The 21,025-nt window shown below is 46.3% G+C and overlaps 1 protein-coding gene across 1 annotated transcript; it reads right to left on the bottom strand.

The window, feature by feature from the left end:
• Positions 1 to 822: 822 nt before the first annotated feature.
• On the bottom strand, positions 823 to 20,663 carry LOC116793895 (rho GTPase-activating protein 20-like). Its single transcript, XM_032702096.1, is given in 26 exon segments — positions 823 to 4,514; positions 4,517 to 4,612; positions 5,176 to 5,293; positions 5,874 to 6,063; positions 6,973 to 7,001; positions 7,003 to 7,038; positions 7,040 to 7,084; positions 8,206 to 8,273; positions 8,276 to 8,366; positions 8,892 to 8,954; positions 8,956 to 9,068; positions 9,803 to 9,990; positions 11,084 to 11,151; positions 11,334 to 11,389; positions 11,392 to 11,410; positions 12,278 to 12,359; positions 13,093 to 13,134; positions 14,716 to 14,749; positions 14,752 to 14,787; positions 14,790 to 14,822; positions 14,825 to 14,862; positions 15,386 to 15,405; positions 15,407 to 15,498; positions 15,501 to 15,556; positions 18,251 to 18,333; positions 20,557 to 20,663. Coding segments are annotated over 25 exon segments (3,333 nt in total). The 5' UTR covers positions 18,331 to 18,333; positions 20,557 to 20,663; the 3' UTR covers positions 823 to 2,874.
• Positions 20,664 to 21,025: the final 362 nt, after the last annotated feature.

The raw sequence follows: 21,025 nt of genomic DNA, 5'->3' as shown, positions 1-21,025 counted from the left end.
ACCATGTGACATGACTTCCCGAGTGACTGTCTCCAACCAGGCAGTGAGTAGGATTTTCAGTATGTGTGAGGCCAACTTGGTCTAAATCTCTCTGTTTGATCTGAAAAAAGGTAGAGAAAGAAGGGAAACCTATTTATGTGTCAGGGCTGTACATTAAGGGAAAATGTGGCTTTTCTGGGGCAGAAAGCCAACCAACTGGTTGTGTATTTGGTATTTCTTGTTATGAGCAAGCTGGGTGCTGTGGAACTTTTTCGAGACTGGTCTCTCAGAGTTGCATTATTGTGTGGGTCATGAAAAAGGAATGCTGCAGATTTCCACGCCCAGAACTGTGGGTTGTGCTACATTTTACAGGATATTGTTTTGTTTTAAATATAGAAAAATGATTACTAGAGAGCTGGGTTAGAGCAGCTAACCAGGCAACTGCACCCATATTAGGCAGCCCCACTTGTCTCATTGTTTCTAAAAATTAATTCTTTTTAACTTGCTTCTAATTCCTTTAGGTGATGCAAATTGTGAGCTCTTAGTTTGCATTTGGTCCAGGTCCCCTTTGCTTGACCTGAGCCCAACCACTGAGCCAGTTTACAATCTGTTAGAATACAGAACAATCTCTCTTCCAAGAACAGGCAGACTTTTCATATGATAGTGCTGTTTCACCTTCTTGAAAAGATAGGAGTAATGCTCGAGCTGCTGTGGTGGCAGAGGGTTCCTTGTGGCCAGCCTGACAGACCTTGGCTGGGAGGTGAGTGCCTTTCACAGCACAGCTGGGTGCTTGCAAACACCACCACCCTGACACAGGGGAGAGGGGAGCGGGAGCAAGGGAACAAAAGGCGACCAGAGCACCACAATGACAACTTGTGTGTCCTTTATTGAAATAGTTACAACTGCAGCTCTGGAAAAAAGACTGTGAATGCCTTGTTGCTGTTCATGTATGAGGAAAATGATGGTGGTGAGGGGGTTGCGTTATGATTATATACACCTTTCATTATACAAGGGCCACAAAGGTGATCAGAGTGCACCACATCTCAGAGTTAAACACCCAGCATCTAACAAAACAAACCCTATACAGCTTGGAAAGAGGGCTCTGGGCTTCCCCTGGCTCCCCTGCCCCAGTATTTGATGGTGTGAATTTGGAATGCTGGGCCAAGTTCCTGTCACTGACCCTCACAGGCACCTGGCAGATGAGTGGAGGGATCTGACACCTCCTAAATCATTTTACAGCAGTGGCTTCTCCCTCTGTGCAAGGACTAAACCATGGCAGTTGTCAAGCAGCTCCAGCTCTGGCTAATCACAGACACTCACCAGCTTGCAGGGGCACTTACTCCACCAGCACTACCTTTCAGTCATTAGGATTCATGCATTTCTCTTGTCCTTCACCCATTCACTGTACACTGAGTAAAAGAAGAGTGGCTCTGAGAGAAACTGCCATAGAAAACTCTCATGCAACTTTCAAATGAACCATCCCAAACCTTTTAACCATTGAGACTTTTCCCATTGTTTTCTTAACACCTATCAAACTGATGTGGTGCTCTCAGCATCTTTTTAGAGCTCAGCTGGCAGCATTACAATCCTCTAACAAGCCCCATGATGGCTATGGTGCTTCTGAGCATGGCTTTGAGTGGAATCATGGGGATGCTCCAGGAGTCCACTGGCTGTCTCTCTTTGGTGGTCCCCACCAGCAGCCTGCTTAGTGCATCTCTGCCTGGAACTTCTCCAAACTTAATTCTGCTGGAGTGCACTGGGCCATGTACTCTGGGTGGGAACTATAGTGCTTTTCTGAGCCAGTATCAGTGCTGCTGAAGCCTGGGCAGTCTCAGCGTATGGACCGACAACTTTCTGGCTAGATGGGACTTTGCTTCAGCATCCACTTGACAACATTGTTGACAACTTCCACAACTCTTTGATCTCATGCTAAAGCCAAGTCCTGCTCAAGTCCCTCTTAGCACGACTAGGAATTTGATTATTATTTGATTATTATGCCCCATCCATACTGCCTCTGGAAAGGGACATCATTTACAGAAAAATAATGTCACCTTTCACTGGGACTGAAAGGACCAGCTACTCCCAGAGGACACTGAAGAACATTCATAGCTGTGTCAAAGTGACAGTGCTTCATAGCAACTGTGTCTGTCAAATGCTAGCTTTGGGGAAGGTATGAGAGGAAAGAATTAATGCACAATTAATTGGGGAAAGAAGCAATCTTGAGGTTAAAATGTGACATATGCTGTCTGTCAGTGAGTGTTGGACTTTGGTCTCTGGGCTCCAGTTGGTATTTTTGGAACCCAGACTCAACCAGTAATGGATGGGGGCTGTGAGTTAGACCATGGGGGACAACAGACGAGCAGAGCAAAGCAGCAGTGATTTCTGGAATGGTGGTGAAGGATCTTCCTTTGGATGAATGGTGGTGATGAGCAGTGAATAATGGTACGTTTTGTGCAAGTGTAAAGATTTTTAACTAATTCTGATAGAGCATGAGCTGTCTCAATTCTCCAGTCATCCACACACATTGGCAGCTGACTGGAGAAAATAAAGCAGAGTTTCTCCTTTCCTGCTATAAAGAGAAATAGAGTCAGGCCCTGTACAGATCAGCTAATTCATGGACAGGGAGAATGTGGTGGCATTCAGCCCACTACACACCCAGCCAGTGAAATCTCTTCCATCAAAAAAGGGCATAAAGAAAACAGAAGGAGAACCACCCTGTCCCCACCCTTCCTACCAAAATGATTATTGAATCCCAACATTACATACACATTAGTGTCACTTTACACTTGTTGTCCCATGCAGCCTGCTAAATTCTTCACACCCTGATCACATATTACAGAATATTTTCTGTTGCACATACACAAAAAAATATTTAGTTCCTCCACATCCATTGCCCTAGACAAATGTTTCTTCGGCAAAGGCCACCGTGTCACGCTCCTCTGCAGCCGCGTCTGCCAGCGGTTGACTCCTGAGCCACTCCACCCTGCTCTGGAGGAGTTCATTCTCCACTGCTTCCACCTCCACCGTGGGACAGGGCTCTGTTTCATCGTGCTTGAAATACTCCCTGATGGTTTTTCGGATGTAGGCAGGGAGGATGATGTGGATGGTATGGCTGAAGGTGTCAAAGCCCTCGCTCTGGGTTGGCGCCTGCGCCGTTTCCACTGGCTGGCTCTCCAGCTCCTCGGGAGTGGAGGCACTCTGGGGGCTCTCTTTGTGCTTGGCATGTGGGGGTGGGACCTTTGGTTCATGGTGGTAACGCCTGGAGATGGACTGCAGAACAAGGGGGGTGTTCTGCCCGTAGAAAACTGTCTGGGGGATGTGGACTCTTACAGTCTGCAAACCCTTGGACAGGCTCTGCTCATTGCTGCTGCTAGGCAAGTCACAACTGCTGATCTTTGCCACAGATCTTTCCTCCTCCTCTCCCACTGGAGACCCCCAAGAGCTTTCTTTATCTGGGGCTACATAAAAAGTTATCTTAGTGCGCTTCAGGCTTTCCTGGCTCAGCAGGCAAGCATCAATGCTTTTGGTTTCTATGTTCTTCACTGCCTTCTCCCTGTGCTGCTGGTGGCTGACCTGTGGGGATGTCTTGCTGGATGGGCTGGCAGCTGGGAATTCAGGCTTTTGTTCAATTTCTTTGGTATAATCCTGGTTCCTGAGCCCCAGGCTGTGGCACCCTGCACAACTCAGCTGTCTCTCCTCTTCTTCCCAGTCAATGTCAGTGAGTGGGCTTCTCACAGCAGCTCTGCTGACAGATGGAAAACTATTCCTCTCTCCAAAGCAATGACTGCTCTCTCCAGGCTTGGGTTCATACTCTTGGAAACTGTCCAGGTCACATGGAGGTAAAAGCACAGGAGACATGAGGGATTTGTGCCACTCTTTTGGGGACCTCTTGGCAACCTTGGGGGACACAGCATGAAGCCTGGCAGAAGTGCCAAACATGAACGGCTGAGATGAGACATCTGTGGGACTAATGGCTGATGACTCTGAGCAGTACGAGAAAGCACTGTCTAAGGAGCTGAGTGAGGAAGCAGATGGGGAGGTGGTGGTAGAGGACAGGCTGGAGAAGCTGGACCTGTTGGACGGGCTGGACTTCTGAAGGCTGAGCTGCTTCACCCTGGAGCTGGTCTGAGGTGACTGCCGCAAGTTCTGCCTGGTCTGATTAATCCCAGGGCTTAGACCTTCATCAATCAGCTTCTGGCTCTCCACTTGCAGCTGCCTGAGCCTGTGCATATAATCTGTGTGGCTGCGCATGATGGTGGCATCGCAGCTGGACTGGCGGGCCACCGGCTCGTGGCCCTGGGCAGGGAGCTGGGAGCTCAGGCAGACACTGGGTTCTGATGAGCACCGGTCCCGGGCCAGGCTGAGCGAGTGGGTGGAGCCGATGGAGCAGAAAGAACTGTCCTCTTCCAGGAGGTCACAACTGTCTGTACTGGCATTCATTTGGGCTTTGCTTTGGTAGCAGGCTGTGATCTCACTGAACAAGTCCCAGTCTTCCTGATCCTCATTCAGTAACAAGCTGCTGGGTGGTTCAAAATGGCATCTGTTTCAGGTTCCAGTGGTGCTTTGGCCCTCTGGGTCACAAGCAGAAAACTCCACTCATCAGAGGAATCATCATGCTGAGCCAAGCCTATGCCTAGGGCAGAGGACACAAATTAATTTGTTGCCATATATATATAGTACCTTACAACCAAGGCAGGGAAATTATATCAAGCCCATAGAAAAACAAAGATGATCCATTATTTTCACAGGGGCTAATAAAAAAATTCTGTCTTGATGACCTAAGCTTTCAACATGGGCCTGTATTCATAGGTTAGTTAACAGAGACAATTCCATCACTTTCCATTCAACCATGTGGTTTAACTTTACAGACCTAACCTGGAAAAGAAAAAAAGAGACTGCTGGGACACGACAGTGCTAAGGCTACACTAAATTACTGCAATGGCTGGAGTTGGTTGAACAGCAGCCCCAGAGAGAGGCAACCATCCCCAGGGACACATTCGAGGTTCTGCTCCTCGTCTCTCTGCTTTGCCATCTCTTTCTGCCTATGCGTGCCAGGCAAAGGGAAAACCAAACTCAGCTTGTTTTCAATGCATTTCCTTAGATGAGACAAGAAGGTAAAGCAAACTCTTTTGCATGAGGACTATACCTATTAAAATATTTTAAATTTCTCTGGAAGATATAGACCCACCAACTTACCTAGAGCTTCTGTTGAGTTTTTGGACTTCTTTTTGTCAGGTTTTTGAAACAAGGAGGCAATATCACCCCCAAAAATCTCTCCTGAGTTTTCAATCAGGAACTGCACTAACAAGGCCACCTAGCAAAACAGGAATTCACAGGTTTAGTTTCATGAAAATGGAGCTAGCCATTTACAGCAAGTAAAATCATTCCCAGATTGTTCCTTTTCTTTTGACAAAGATATAATTTCCTCAAGAGGCTGTTAATAATGTGGCAATGTGTCTGTATGAACTACACCTGAGGCAAGAATATGAGCTACGTGAACTGGTACTGTGAGCCAGATACAGCATGTTCTACAATTTTCCTTACTCTTGCTAACACCTCATAAGCTACAAGCAAACATTCTTCCACTCTGGTGCACTGTCATGCTCACTGCTTACTTTGTCCCAGCTGAAGTGGCAGTGTCCAACTTCAGCTGCTCCAGTTTCTTTGTGCTTGCTTGACAACGTAGGAAGTCCACCTGGTGAAAGCAACTACTGCTTCCCTTTCCACCCTGAGGGGCTAAACCCCCATCCTAGTGTGGGCACAGCTGCACAGGGAAAAGGGCGAGGCCTGGATGCCAATGCAGCCATCACTGCACTGATGTTATGCCCTCCTTTAGCCTACAAAATACAGTGAAAGGGGGAGACATACATGAGCCCAAGCCTATGGAAGATTACCTTCTTTGTAGACTGGCTCTCCTCCTCAGGCCCAGTGGGACTTGGTAGCCACAGCATATTGGGTGCTATGCAAAGAGCCAGGTTAAAGGCATTCATCTGATTCACGCCGGAATTCTGCTCAATATGATGGAGGACTCCAAAGAGGTGTCTGAGTAAGATGAGGTTAGCCTCTGGAAGCTGGTTGACAAGACTTTTCAGGGGGTGGGAAAAAAAACAAAACAGTGCTGTTCACAAACATCTGCTCTTCAAATACCAGAGGTTGCTTCTCAAAAATTTTTGCCCTGTTCTGCCCCTTTGCACCCAGTCTGAGACATTCACATTTGATAATAAAGTGAGACTGTGTCACTACTCTCCACCAACTCATGTGAGAGCCACAACTCTGCATCCATATTGCCTATCTGCTGTGGTCCCAGAGCTGGAGGGACAAGGAACTTGGGTCTAGAGCATGTGGGAAGGAGCCCACAATGCCTTGACAAGACGGGGCCCGCCTGACGGAGACGCACCCAGCTCCTGACCAGCAGCACTGCCGTGTCCCGTGCTACAGACACTGTGGAGGACGGAGGCCCAGGCCAAATGGTATGGTTCAAAAACTGACTTGAGCCATGGTCGAATATACTGGATATGCCACAGGAGGCTGATAAGCTACTCTTGCTCAGGGCAGCTGTTTCAAGGCAGTAAAGCTGTTTTCAAAGTCCCAGTGACCACTTTGACAGGGCTGTTTCTTCTAACTGCCAATATGATGATCAGTACCATTTTGTTCACATAAGAAAAAAGTTACTGTCATTAAGGATCTAATTCTGCTAACTTTGGTGTACTCCTGGTAGCTGAATTATTGTGCTTTTTCAGTTTACTGGTTCTGGTAATTTGAACTGGTCATCAGAAAACAATTTTACAATCGCTTCTCCAGGGTAAGAAATGTTAATGATGTTCATAAAAGACCACTGAAAGGAAAATGTTCTGATCAGTGACACTGGCCATCAGCAATAGCTCCACTATGGCCTGGAGCATTGCCAGGAATCTTCTAGAAGATGAAGGCTATTCTCAGGGCCGTATACTCCCCCTTTTCCCACCAAAAGAAGCTTGACAAAGGCTTTACGACCTTTTGATAGCTTCAATCTTATGTGCCCGAATTTTCCGTGTCCACAGCTTCCATCCACAGTCCGTGGCAAGTCTGAGGATAGAACACTGTCAGGTATATTTCGGAGAAAATCCTGAATTAAATATATATATGCAGAGCAGTCTGGTCAGTTTTGAATTCCTGGTTCGGTTTCACAATGCATATAGTCACTGTTTATTCATATTAAGCACAAGACAAAACAACATGACACAAATATGTTTATCTTCCCCTCCCACACCCATTAAGCCATCCTCCTCAAGTTCTCCCATGGCAGCACTGCAGAATAAATAGGCAGCCCTCCTGTTTTACCCCTTCTCAGACCACAACTGATCTCTGCTGCAGCAGAGGGACTCAGCCCTGAAGCTGTGCACAGATCTCTCTGAAACGTTCCTCAGCTAGGAGGACTGCTTGTTTTTTCACAGGGGACTATTTAAAAACTCAGTGTATGTCTTGCGTTGGAAGTGCCCCGAATATCCTCCCAGTCAACAGCTTTTTGTATCCGGCCAACAAGAACTTGAGACAGGGATGTTTTGATGCAGTTGATGTCTGAATTATTCTGACCCATTTGCCATGCAAAATATAGGCTTTTCCTTACTAAAACATGGGTCTTATCACAAGCTTCATCCCTTAACTGCCACAGCCCCTCTGCTTGGGTTTAGCACCTGCTTCCTTCTTGCTTACTGGCTGATCAGAGGTGAAGGCTTGGGGTCCAGAGAGCACAGGCCAGCTCCTTTGAGCTGTCTGGGGGGTTGCAGAGCAGTTGCCCTCAAATGGTACAAGTCCTCCTAAAGCTCCTGAAGCCTCTTCTGTACATCCAGAAACAACAAAGAGCATCTGTGCTGCTGCCACCAAAGGGCTTCATGCACATGTCAGGGCAGCATCTGAACTGCTGAGTGTGGGCTCTGGCATGTTCTTTGGCACTGGACAGACACCATGGCTGTCTTGCAGGTGGACATCATTGTATTTCCTGCTGGAGGTACTTTGGTCCAGGGAGATACAAAATGAAGCCCTGTCCTGAGGGCCACTGCACATGAAAAGCAGCGTCAGGCAGATACCTCTGTGCACACAGACAGACCAAGCCATCAGCCGAGAATGTACCTTGCTGGAAATGCTTTCTGTTCCTCGAAATCTTCCCGACCCATAAGACTCATGTTGCTTCCTCAAAGAAGGAAGGTACCATTAGCCCAGACAGCTGAGTTACTTGGCCAAACATACCGTGATGACAGCTGCAGCCACAAAGACTGACTCTCCATCCACCTGAACATCATCTCCAGAGTTCAGCTCTCCTTCAACTCCTTGCAAGTCTTGGCATTGGCAGACCGTCTGAAAATGCCCCTAGTAGAGGGACCTTCGTGGTACAACAGGAGCAGCATATCCTAAGAGAAAGCCCAGTTGTACTTAAAAGCCTAACTCTTTACCCTCTTGTTTGTGTGTATTACACTTCATGTGTTGTAACATAGTGTTAAGACCTAATCAATAATGGGAAGAGAAAAATATGAGAGATTTGTCCTGATTTAACCAGGGACAAGAACCTGACAGCCAAGTTGCATGTACAGTTCCTGTGGGTACGCTTATCCTGTGACAAGCATGAGACCAGAGGACTCTTGTAGTGAGTGAGGTCTAGGCTATGCAGCATGGCAGGATCCATTGACATTGCCCCTTGTCAGCTGGTGATGACCTGATTGGAGACATCACTGAACAGGACAGACATCTGTGAATGAAGTGATATGACTTACCCAGAAGAAGGATGTTCCTGCCCTTTTTACTGAGCTGAATCTAAAACTCAAGCAAATGATGGTCCTCTTCCCCATTCAATTCTCATAAATACTGCAAGTAGCTTTAAATTCTGGGCTAAACATGTCAAGTTTGTGTCAGGACAAACAGTCCAGACTGTTCCTTACCATGATTGGCTTGGGAAGGATCCCATCAGGACAGACAGAGGACAGGGACAGGCCAAAGAGCTTCGTGGGGAGTAGTAGGTGACTGTGAAGGAGGGCTGCCGTGGGAGTGCTGGTGCTGCGGAGCAGTGGCCCAGTCAATCAAGGACTTCTTCCTCTTGGTGTGTTTCTGCAGTGACTCTGAAAGGAAAACACAGAACTCTGTTACACACCTTTCTGTCCTTCCTGCTGGCCAGCGATGTGATCAATGATGGAGGCGGAGTCACAGCAAACAAGGACTTCCTACTCTCCCCTGTTTATTAACTGCACTCTCAGTGGGACATGGTCAGACAATATACCGCAGCAAAACCACTTGTTCATCTCTCAACCATCAGCAAAACTCTCTATCACTCACCATTCTTCAGGACCTTCCTGTCTGTGCAGCATGAGAATCTCTTCACTCTTGTGACCAGTGACAGCACGTGACGAAACAGCATGAAGCTGAGTTGAGGGCTAGTTTAGGTTAGACCTCAGGAAAAGGTTCTTTCCCCAGAGAGTAGCTGGGCACTGAACAGGCTCCCCCAGGGAACTGTCACATCACCAAGCCTGACGGAGCTCAAGGAGCGTTTGGACAATGCTCTCAGGCACATGGTGGGATTGTTGGGATGTCCTGTGCAGGACCAGAAGTTGCACTTGATGATCCTGATGGGGGCCTTCCAACTCAGCATATTCTGTGACTCTATGGTAATTACCTGCAATTGAAAGCTAATCAAGGATTGAAAGCTAATTCTGAACATTTGCAAAGACGAATTTTGCCTCTCTGTCAGGTATGAGATCAACTCTAGGATATGTATATGATGCCAGGAAGATTCTGACACTGCCATGGAAAGCAGCAAAATCTCTGCCTGGCTATAACGCGCTCCTGCAGCCCCTACCTCTCCTCAGCTGCATTGGAGCTTGGAGTCTGCGTTTCAGGACAAACTGACACTGCTTTTCCTTTGGGAGCTGAGCAAGGAAGGAAGCCTCTGTCCCATCAGCCAGAAGAGTGTTATTGTTGGTTCTTTGTTGCTGGTCAGCAGAGTCCCGGAGACAGCTCAATGCGATACTGAAGGGATGTTCGTGCCCTGTTGAGCAGAGTTGTGCAAGAGCAAGCAAAGAGCAGAGCTATGTGAAAACAGCTCCAAATCTGGGCAGGAGGAAGCAGCCACATCCAGTGGCTCCCACTGCAGCTGGGCCTCTAAACAACATTACTTGAAACTTCCACGTGTGGACTGAAGATGGCCAGGGCACATCCAACACATGCATAGGATCATTGCTTTACAAATAAGTTTATCCATTTAAACCTGGCCAGTCAATCCTCATTAGCAGCCCTCCAGAACATTCTGCAACAAAGCACTATTGCAAACTGAAATGCAATGAAACTAAGAACTACCAAAACAGTAGGATAAACATGTTAGCTTCCTAACTAGAGGCTTATAAGTCACCAATGGACCATCCTAAAATTCTGCTTCCTTCAGTTTCCAAAGTGCTTTCCTCTGGACCCACCACACTCTTGCTGAGTGACCACCTGACTGCAGCAATTTGTTTGGCTTCTGACAGAACCCAAAGGCAAAGGATCTGGAAGGTGTCAGGAGATGCCCTGCCTGATGGACAAGAGTGGACATCTCTATTGCAGGCAGTGAAAGTGGGCTCAGGCTGCCCCTGACCTCATGCTCTGCCTATGAGCAGAAAACCTGCAAAGATGAGCAGGAGAATATGACCAGCCTCTAAACCTGTAGCCCTCCAATCTCATACCAGCAGCTGTGGGGATTGGATTGGGCTTTGAGGCATGTCCTACCCCTGCATCACATTCACTGCACAGAAGGAACTTCTTAGGCCAGCCTAAAGATCTCCCATTTATTTGAAGAACCTGATGAGAAATATCACAGGCTCCCATCCAGAAATGCACAGATTTGCTTGGAAAAGGGAGGGTAAGTGTGAAGATCTTCAAAGATGCCACCATGCTTTGATTCAGTGGAGATGCTGAGACCATAGAAGCCAAGTGACATCTCACAGCAGCTTGATGTCACATCTTACATCAGCAAAAGTGTCCCCACCATTGCTTCTTTAAGCGAAAGAAGAGCAGGTTTGTGGTGTTTCTCTGGCACATACCCTGGTATCATTTATCACTTGTTCCTTTGCTGCTAGAATTGAGGGAAGGTGGGAGAGGTTCTTACCCAATGAGAGGGTAAGCAGCCTCATCTTTTCCTGAGACCACCCAGAGGTGGTGTTCACTGGTCCTGCCCTGGTGGGTGAGGAAGAGAGAAGAGAAAAATGTTACTTGAAAGGGGCAGGGTAAAGATCCATGAGGTTGCCTCCACTCAGAAAGCAACACACAGCAAAATCTAGACTTTTTGGCATCCACCATTGTCCTGTAAACCAGATGTGTCAGCTTCCTTAGATAAGATCTGGCAACTTGCCACTTACAGGGAGCCCAAGCTGTAGAAGGGTCTTCTTCATCACAACTCTCTGCCGTTCCACTTGGCCACGTTGACTGCAGTAGTCTAGAAAGGCAAACAGAGAAATACAGGAAGCAATAAAAAGGTGTGAAGCTTGGTGCAGTTTCCTGTAGCTTGCAAATCTGGGGAAAATGTCACTCCTCTGTCTAATGAATGTCTTTACTAAATATTCATGGATGGAAGAGCTGTACTAATTTGAACTACACCAGAAAGGATGATTGCTACACAGTGTGGAAAGCTGTTCTCCACTACTTCTTCTAGCATGGGTCCATTGCATCATCCACAGATTTCATCTAGCAGAAATCACAGGGGGTGGGTGGCACTCAGATGCTGTGTTTGATCACATCAGTGTTTAATTGATCATTGTGCCACTGTCACTCAAAAGGGGAAACATGGCACAATGCTGATGAACCATAAGTGTCTAGCATCGCTCTTAGAGAGGAGAGTGCCCAGGAGGCAAATGTGACCCACCATGCTTGGCATGGAATCAAGAAATGTATGCTAGACTGGGACACATTCCAGTAAATGAGTTCAGGAGAACAACACCTGTGACTTTGTGCAATATCCTCAACTTATAGCACCGAAAATAGGAATTGGGCCCTCAGCCATAAACCATCAAAGATTTTGAAGCGCAGCAGAAAAAAAAGAAAAAGAAGCCAGAGGCCAAGAATAACCTTAAGAATTAACGTGCTCTTTGGTGAGGGTCCTGGCCTACCTCCTGATTTCTCAACCAAAACTCTCCAATGGGCTTCCAGTGGGAAGGATGCAGATACCCAGATGCACACCCTCTAAACCTTTTTTGTCTGGGACTTGAATTTGAAACAGGAATAGCAGCACAGCCTGCCTTCCTGCCCTATCCACAGACCCCTGTGTAGTCTTGATCTGATGAGCAGAGTTCTTAGCTTTACTTACAGAAGAACAGTTGTCGTCATCCAGCCACAAGATCTGAAGGGTCGATTCTTCAGGTATCATCTGTTTTACCTCACTGATATGCCTGAAAGCCAAGAAAAGGGGAAGGGACTATAATTTCCCAACCAACCACGGAGAAGGACCTCAAAATTTGGATTGGACATCCTCCTTGGTACTGTAATAAATACAGAATTAAATATGACATATATGAATGTAATGTTCTAGTGTGGTCACATGCTCCTGGCTTCTATATCCACCTGGAGCCCAAAGACTAGCAACCCTCCCACATGCAGTACTTCAATGCAAATAGATGGTGTCCTGCATAACACCTCCCAGTGTTCTCTCCTGGATCACTACTGTTCTCACCAATCTAGAAGATTTCTTCCCTCTCTGTACCTGTAAAACACTTTTGTCTGTGTGTTAGTGGAAACAACAGTAAAACAAAACAGGAAAAAGAAAATGCTGTAGTCTCTAGATGCCACAAAATACAAACTTTTAGTCAAATCAAAAAACATCTGAATCATCACTAACAGTTGTGACATTTCCACAGTGATTAGTAAGTCAACCTCCAGCTCCAAAGGAAAAAGGATGCTCCAACAATATCATCTTCTGATGGATCCCATTTTTCTCCCAAATGTTAACACCAACTTTGCATTCATCCAGGGCTTCTATATTCAGGTTTCAAGGGTGGATTTTTCAAACAGTAGTTAGACACTTAATGTGATGAAAATCAGAGTGCAGTTTGATACCTAGCATGGTAAATTGTCTGAGGGCCATAGAGGAACCACCAGGAGGAGAATAAAAAGAGGGTCACTTACCACAGTAATGCTGACAGCCATCGTTCCTTCACATCAGCTGAGCTGAAGACAAAAGGAGGCAGATCATCAAACAAGTGCTGAGCGGGAACAGCCTTTGGAAACTCTACCCAATTCATTTATATATAGCTGTAAGTCAAAGTTCCTTCCTGCAAAGCCCTGGAACAAAAGCACAGTCCTTTCCTTCTTCTGTTCTATTTTAAAAATAACAATATAATAACAACAACAAAACCAGCAACAAACTGGACCACATTTCCTGTCAGACTGGTGAGCGTTCAGATAAGGGACAAATATCTTTCTGTCAAGTTGAGTTAACTCATACTGTGGGCCCTTGTTATTTTTGCAGTGACCTTTGATTGCTATTTTCTTTCTGCTAATATTTCCTTCCCAATGTCTGCTGTCCTAGAAGCTTCAGCTACCAGCACAGGTTACCCATGTCTCAGAGGGAAGGAAATGGCAACTGCTGTTGTGTTGGGCTAAGACACAAACAGCAGCTTGCATGACAGAGCATGAACCCTCATCGGAAATGCATCACCTGGGCAAGACCAACATCCAACCCCTTTGAAATGATGAGACAGCAGGTATGAAAACCATGACATGTTTCCCGTTTCTTTTTCCACCAAGGCAGCTGCCCCACAGATGGAAAAGCATCAGGCCAGATCAGTGCTTCCCAGCTGTGCCCACAGAACCCCTGAGGACAGATGTGACCCTTGGAGATTGCGACCTCTCTGCTCTGCAAAAGGAAGGATGAAGAAGAAATCCCTAGCCAGCAGTGACCTGAGTTCCCTGTGATATACCAGACTTAGGTTCCATTTAGCCAGACTGGACTGCGCTCAAGGTAATAAAAAGGTCACCTGCTTTTTGGTGAGCCTTATTAGCTCAGGCTTAACATTGGGACGTGTCTTTGAGATGGCATTTGGATACGAATAGGCTACTCTCTAGACTGCTCCATGCTCCCCTGCATTTCTATTTTTGGGGTTAGCAAGGGCTGGGCAAGCTCTGAATGGTGCTGCTTGTGCAGACCATCTTGAGGAACCTTTGTATTTTATACTCCAATATGGTGGCCTTGGAACACCCTGGCAAAAGGACTGCAGGAGAAAGGTTTGCCCAGGAGCTGCCTAAGCCACACTAAGGATGGATAAAGGATTCAATCCTGGCACAGGGTCACCTGACATTTTTCACTGACATAATGAAAATCCTTCATAATGAAAAAATTCTCAAGGTAGAAACTAATCTCCTACAGAGATGGTAGATGGCAGTTGCTCGAACAACATGCTTATAAGTTATCTGGTAGCTCAAGCTGTTTTGCTAAGAGCAGATTTGGTTGTGATGTTACAGGATGCTGTGCAGCTGCATCCTGTATCAACACTATATCAACACTTGCAAGGATTGGTCCTCTAAAGGCTCTCAGGGATGAACCTGCAGATATCCTTCTAAGATGACTGTCTCCCAACATCTAATTTTTACCACACTGCCTAATGTGAGTGGAAGTCCTTTATTCAATGGGGAAAAGTGCAGGGATAGAGTTCAGGGCCCTATAGCCTCAGTCATTGTTTCACTTGACACATGGGAGACCTGGGCAGCTATACTGGGATGCAGAGGGAGGTCTGTTGTCTGGTAAGATACCTGAAGGTGACAACATAGTTGGTGGTAGGCCAGCAATGACAAATGAATTCTCGGGACTCATCTTTTTCTCTGCACTTCGCTGAGGCAGGTGCCGGTCCACACTTCATCAGATGCACTTGCTTTTTCAGCTTCAGGCTGGAGGAGGATCTGCAATGGAAATAGGAATTCCTTAGGCCAGATCCTAACACCTAGACCCTCCAGAATCTGGTCATGCCCCTTCCAGTCACATAGATGTAGTGACAGATCTTAATTTAAATGTGGCAGAAGGAGTCAGAGTGGGAGTCAGTTTTGTCCTTCTGCCCCTTGCCCTCATGGTATATCTTCAAGCACCTCCTAAGGGAAAGGCTAAAACTGATTAGACAACCTTTTCCTTCAGGAATATGGAGTGAAACATTAATACCAAGAAAATTTCTGAAGGTGGGTGAGATGCCACATTTAGATCCACATTTGTGAAGAAGCACTGTTTTGAAGACTGCTGATTGCTCTGCAAATAGATCAGACCTCATAGAATCATTGAATCTCCTGAGTTGAAAGTGACCCACAAGGATCACTGAGTCCAACTCCTGGTCCCTGCACCGGACAGCTCCAAGAATCTACCATGTGATGGGAGCTGAGCCTAGTTTCAACAGCACATACTGGGGAGAAGGAGTGGAGTGTGAATTCCTCTTACTTGGACTTGGCAATGACCACCAACATCGCTGAACAAGATCAGATGTCTTTCCTGGGTCTGCAGGCCCACAGTTAGCTGTACTCGCTCATCCAGGATGAAGGTGGAGCCTGGCTGCTGAACACCCCACTTGGCAGTCCATTGTCCACATGGGAAGAGGAAAGGGTAGTTTCCCTAAAGGAGCAAGAAAAAATTACAAGACTTTGTCAGAAGCTTTTCTTGGAAGGGTTTTTGATTTGACACAGATTTCTATTTTGGAGAAGCCCATCAGCCCCATGCCTCTCCCAGCACTATCCCTATTGCTCTCTTGTATGACCTGCGTTTGCCTGCCCCTGCCCAATTAATTCACCAGTCTCAGACAGATGGAAAACTGCCTAAATGCCCACAGCAAATCTAGAGAGGTTAAGCTGCCAAAGTAGTTCTTTTTGAGTAATTTCTCACTCAGGTAAAAGACTTATTTCCTGCACACATGTGTGAGCTCTGACTCAAAAACAGAAAGCTCATGGCTTGTGGCACACGCTCAGACAGGTATGGGGGGAACTGTCCTTTCTGCACGTTTTCTATCCAGACTGAACTGTTGTCAGTGCAAGGGCTGCAGCACAAAAACAAGGAACTGCATGTACTCATCCAATTCCAAACATCTGATTCTGGCTTGCCTGGCTGCAATCCAGTATCTTGTTTCCACTGAGATTCACATAGGTGCTGATCATTTCCAAAAACCCTGAGGGTTTTGCATGTTGACTGCAGTCAACAAGCCATAATGGAATTAAACCAAGACCCTCTCCCTGTGCTCTTCCCATAAAGAAGAGCTCTGCCCAGCATGATCTTGCACCTCAGCACCCCCAAAGAGCACTGCTCAGCACTGCTCTGGGCTCAGGTCAGTGGTGCTGGCAGCACAACAGCTCCCACAGCCTTTTCTGGGTCTCAGCAGGTGGGATGTGCCACATGAACAAGGAATAGTTCTTTGCTGATTCTTACTCGGACAGTGTGTTCATGTGCCTGACCCTGACTTAATCAGTGAATCCTGAGACACAGCCTTAGATTTACGTAGAGAGAAAAAACCCACAAATCCTCCTGTCTCCACATTTAGACAAAAATGTGTATCGTGCCTGAAAAAGGATGATGTGGAAGAGATACTTGTCTTCCCTCCACCCCTTAGCAATACTGCTCTAGTCTAAGGGCAGTCTTTATGCAAACAAATGAAAATACACATGAGCTGTAAGGGTAGTATTTTTGACATTGCTGGTCTTAACTCAGTTTCCACTGGCCTCATAACTGAGCTCATTTCATTTCACAGGATGTGAGGTTAAAGTGAGCCAGGAGCTGCTTTTCTAAAATCATCTCCCAGTCACAGGAACACCTGCACTCTGGCAAACAGAAATTCTCTCTTTCCTCCACACCACTCCACAGCCACCAACAAGTGAATCCTTGCTCTATGTATCTGTGGAGCTACAAGTGAGAAGCTAAATCACCTTTAAATGTGATACAAAAGCTCTCCAAGTCCATCAGCTGAGCAGTGAGAGCCACAGCATCTCACAATCCCAACAGTGGATTTCCTAAACCTGGAGGAGTTATACAGCTTTGTAAACACAACAAGATAGCAAAAAAAGTCTCACTGATACTCTGGTGGCCTAAGCAAAGATGGCATTGGACCAACTCCCTCCACAGCAATTCATCATGAGAAACATTTAAAACTTCCCTCCCTCACAAGGATATTCTCCAGCCAAATAAAGGCAAGAATTTGTTTCTCTTCTTTACTTTACTTTTTTTTCCCTAGTGCAATTTAGATGGGGAAGGGGAATGAAAAAGAAGCCACATAACTTAGTCAAAAAACAACCCAAAGAAAATCAGTCCTGCCCTTTATAATAAATGGTCCTACAAAACTGACCCCACAGAAGCACTGTGTATTATGCATCAATCACTGATGGTGTGATACAGAAGGGATATTATTCAGGAGGGCTGGTTCAGATCAAAATGTCAATCAGTTCAGCTTTATTATCTCTTTCTTACAAGCAAAGAAAAAAATCAAACTAAACAAATCCCTCAGGAAATGTTATTTATGATTCCAATCAGAGGAAGGCAGAAAGGACTGTGGTGTCCCCTTATCTGTCATGGTGCTGCAGGAGGAGGACAGGATGATGTCAAGGAGTCCCACTATTGGACTGAAGTGCTCATGTCAGGGCTAGCACTTCGTGTTTCCGAAGATGTGCATGTCTGGCATGTGGGTCCCTGTCTGCTGACACTCCTGGTGCTTAACACCTGCAGGAGCAAAGTGTGGGCAGAGACTTGATAAACTGCAGACAAGGGAGGGAGCTTTGCACAACCTGTGTTGGTAGTAAGGGAAAACTGCTGTTCTCTGACAGGGACATGGCTGTCCTGGAGCATGGCTGAATCCCACACAGGACTGGCAGGGCCTGGGCAGGCCTCCCAGCCCTCCCTCCATCTCCAGAGGCATCTTCAGTCCCCTCACCTGCCCAGATGTACCTGTATCTGAGCCAGGGCCAAATTTCAGGGCCAGCTCTCCCACTGGCAGTCCAGCAGATGGAGCAGGGGCTGCAGAGGGCTTTGGCAGTGAGTAAACTGGGGGTGGCCGGGCAGGGAAATGGTGGAGTGGAACACTAGGATGCTCCTCAGGGATAATGCCACCGCAGCCCCGGTACGTGAGGTGGCAAATGCTGCCCCAGCCCATGTCCTGTGTGCCACCGTGTCTGTCTAGTGCCTCATCCCTCTCCACTTGCCCCTGCCTGCCCCTTCTGCAGGACCAAATTGCCTTCAACATTGTTAAATGAATTTGAATTCATATGAATTTGATTTCAGTTTGCGTAGGCAGAAAGATGGAAACAGGAGTCAGAAAGGTATTTACTCAACCTGGAATGGGACTTTGACTTGCTGAGAGCTTTAGAAATGGCAGATGGGGTAGATCGTCTTCTTTGGACTATGGGCTTCATGTTCTGCAAGACAAAAAGACATTCCAGTCAGCCTGGCTACCTTGGAAGCATACCTGCCCATTGAACTCTACGAGTTCTGTTTTCATCTAGCTAATGCCCACGAAACCTCATCACTAAAAGCCATCATCTGTGCTGTCAGACACCTCCCTCCCTTTCCTGATTATAAAAACACTTGTCAACTCTCACATTTATATTTTCACAGCCAAATCTCAAAGTAATGACAAGAATAAGCATATAAAAACCCCAAAGTATGAAGGTCAGGAAAAACTTCCAAGCACTTATGCCAAGGAATAGTTTAAGGAGAGGCATAGGAACTCAATTTAAAACTGGACTAGACAAAGTTATGAACAGCATATAATACCATAGGGAGTCGTACTTTATGGGCTGGAGGAATAGTAGATTTTTCTCTGCCTTCATTTTTCATGACTTACAGATTCAGCAAACAGGCTGTTATTAGGTCCCTCTCCAGGCAGCTTAACCTCAAGACACTCGTGTTTTTTTCAACAGCCACAGCCACCAAGTCTTGTATAACACAGAAATGGGGTGACTGTAACAGTGAGACCTGAGAGCTTGACATGATAACCATCCAAGTCAACATATACAGAAGTCACAGGTCTCCTTCTATTTGTTAAATTAATTTTGCCTGGATAAGACAAGAGATTTTAGCCTGGGAGAAAATCCTAATGTCTGTGGCTCTTGATTAGTAAGCATGGGAAAATCTGTCCCATGGCTCATTTCTAATTTCAGCATTTGCCTGTGTTAGAGCTTTAAGTGCCAGGGAGTTTAAAGCATGCTGAGAATTACTGATCTTATGATTTCTGAATGTATCAAAATAAGTAAAATCCTAAGAATAAAAGAAACCAGAATTTCTGCTTGAGGAGGGAGAGTTTCTATGTAGAAGAGTGTTCCTTTTATTAACTGTTACTTTCTGTTATTTTTCAAGGTCTGTGCTGAACACAGAAATACTCTGTGTGAGCTCACTGGTCCCAGCTCTGAGGACACGATGCTATCGCGGCTCAGCACCTTATGACCACATTAACATTCTCATGATGTCAGAGGAAGGTATCCTCACATCATTGATGGAAAGGCCAAGAACAAAGTGATTTAAGTGAATTTACGTGACTGTTGTTCACCACATTGTACTGGATTTTCAGAGCAGCCTGGAAGGTTGGCTGGGACTGGTTTGAAGCACGTGCTCCTGATCACCCTCCTTGGAGCTACAGGGGCTCAGCATGGCTGCAAGTCTGTCTCCAGAGAGTTGTGTGATAAAGCCCAGAAGTTATGAAGTGGGCATTACTGACCACTTAAAAGTTGGTGGAAGTGATTTAACATAGTTCAGAAAGGAAATCCATGGCAGAGGCTAGCATGGAGTCCAGCAGCCAGGAAAGGGTCACCTTCCTCATCTTCCACTTAGTTTACAAGACCCCTTTTGCAGAAGGTGGCAATCCTACCAGCAAGAGCTTTCTACAACACAGACTCCTGACTCCATGCCTGATCAGATCCAACAGAGCTCTCCAAAGCACAGATGACCTTGTGAAAAAGAGTGTATGATTTTGTAACTTAAAGCTGGAGTGGTCCTGCAAGTGTGATTTAATAAAGAAATTTTCTAATGCACGAATATTCAGCTTTGCAACATCAGTAGTGCTCCCTGAGTAGGTTCCCTGGATACGTGTACATATGTAGACAGAGACAGATAGCAATCTCTCCCTCATACCCCGATATGACATTGCCAAGCAAAAATCTGTCTTCAGAAGTTTCACAGGGAGAACTGAATAAAAATAACATCAGCACAAAAAAGCTTGTTTTAAAAAGAGAGTCCCTACTAAAACAGAACATCTGGCTTCCAGAAGTGCCCTAATAGAATAAAATGTTCCTACAAACAACATGCAGCAAAGCACCAGTCATGCACTATCTTAGGGTGGGAAGCGAGGGTGGGTGTGGTTGCCTGGGAGTGAACCCCAGCAGCTGCTGCCAGCTGCAGAGAGCACTGATGGAGAGAGCAGGCGATGCACCTCCATGGCAGGGGCATTGCAGCAACTGCTTGACTGGCATTGTAATAAACCCTTGCTCGTGGTAGTATCTTCTGGGCCAAAAAATCCCACGGCGCATAATACCTTACTGTAGGTAAGGCAATCATTTTGGCCACCCCAAAACTACTCTCTTCTGTGGCACAAAGTGGTACCAATGACATACATGATGGAAGTATAGTGCAAGAAGATATTTTACCCAGAATGAATTTCAGGGAATTGGTACTGGTGGATTTCTTCTCCTGACCACTGAGAAGGGTTTCAAACTGCACCTGAATGGCAGCAGTAATGCCTTCCAAGCCTTGTCTTTGCCCGTGCACTGCACCTCTCCTGAGGGGCCTGAGGGTGTGTTCCACAGCACCACTTCCAGCAGGCACTGGGCTACCCCTGGAAATCTCACCAAGGCAGAATTAGGGGTTTCCAGTGAAATGCTGTGACTACAGGACAAAAGTTACTCCCCTACTTTCTCTCTCCAAATAAAATGCTGACATCATTAGTTGTCCAGAGTTCCAGCTGCCTGACCACAAACAGACTCTAGGAAAACCAAAAAATGACATTCCAAGCCCTCAGCCAAAGTCTCTTTGACCTTTGCCTGTCATGGTCCTTCAGCAGGACATCACTGAGATGGTGGAATCCCCTTACTATGGGTAAGGCAATCATTTTGGCCA

Source organism: Chiroxiphia lanceolata, chromosome 14, assembly GCF_009829145.1.
Source record: "Chiroxiphia lanceolata isolate bChiLan1 chromosome 14, bChiLan1.pri, whole genome shotgun sequence".
In the NCBI taxonomy this organism is placed as follows: domain Eukaryota; kingdom Metazoa; phylum Chordata; class Aves; order Passeriformes; family Pipridae; genus Chiroxiphia; species Chiroxiphia lanceolata.
The sequence above is the reverse complement of the archived record's forward strand: the minus strand, read 5'-3'. Positions and strand labels throughout refer to the sequence as shown.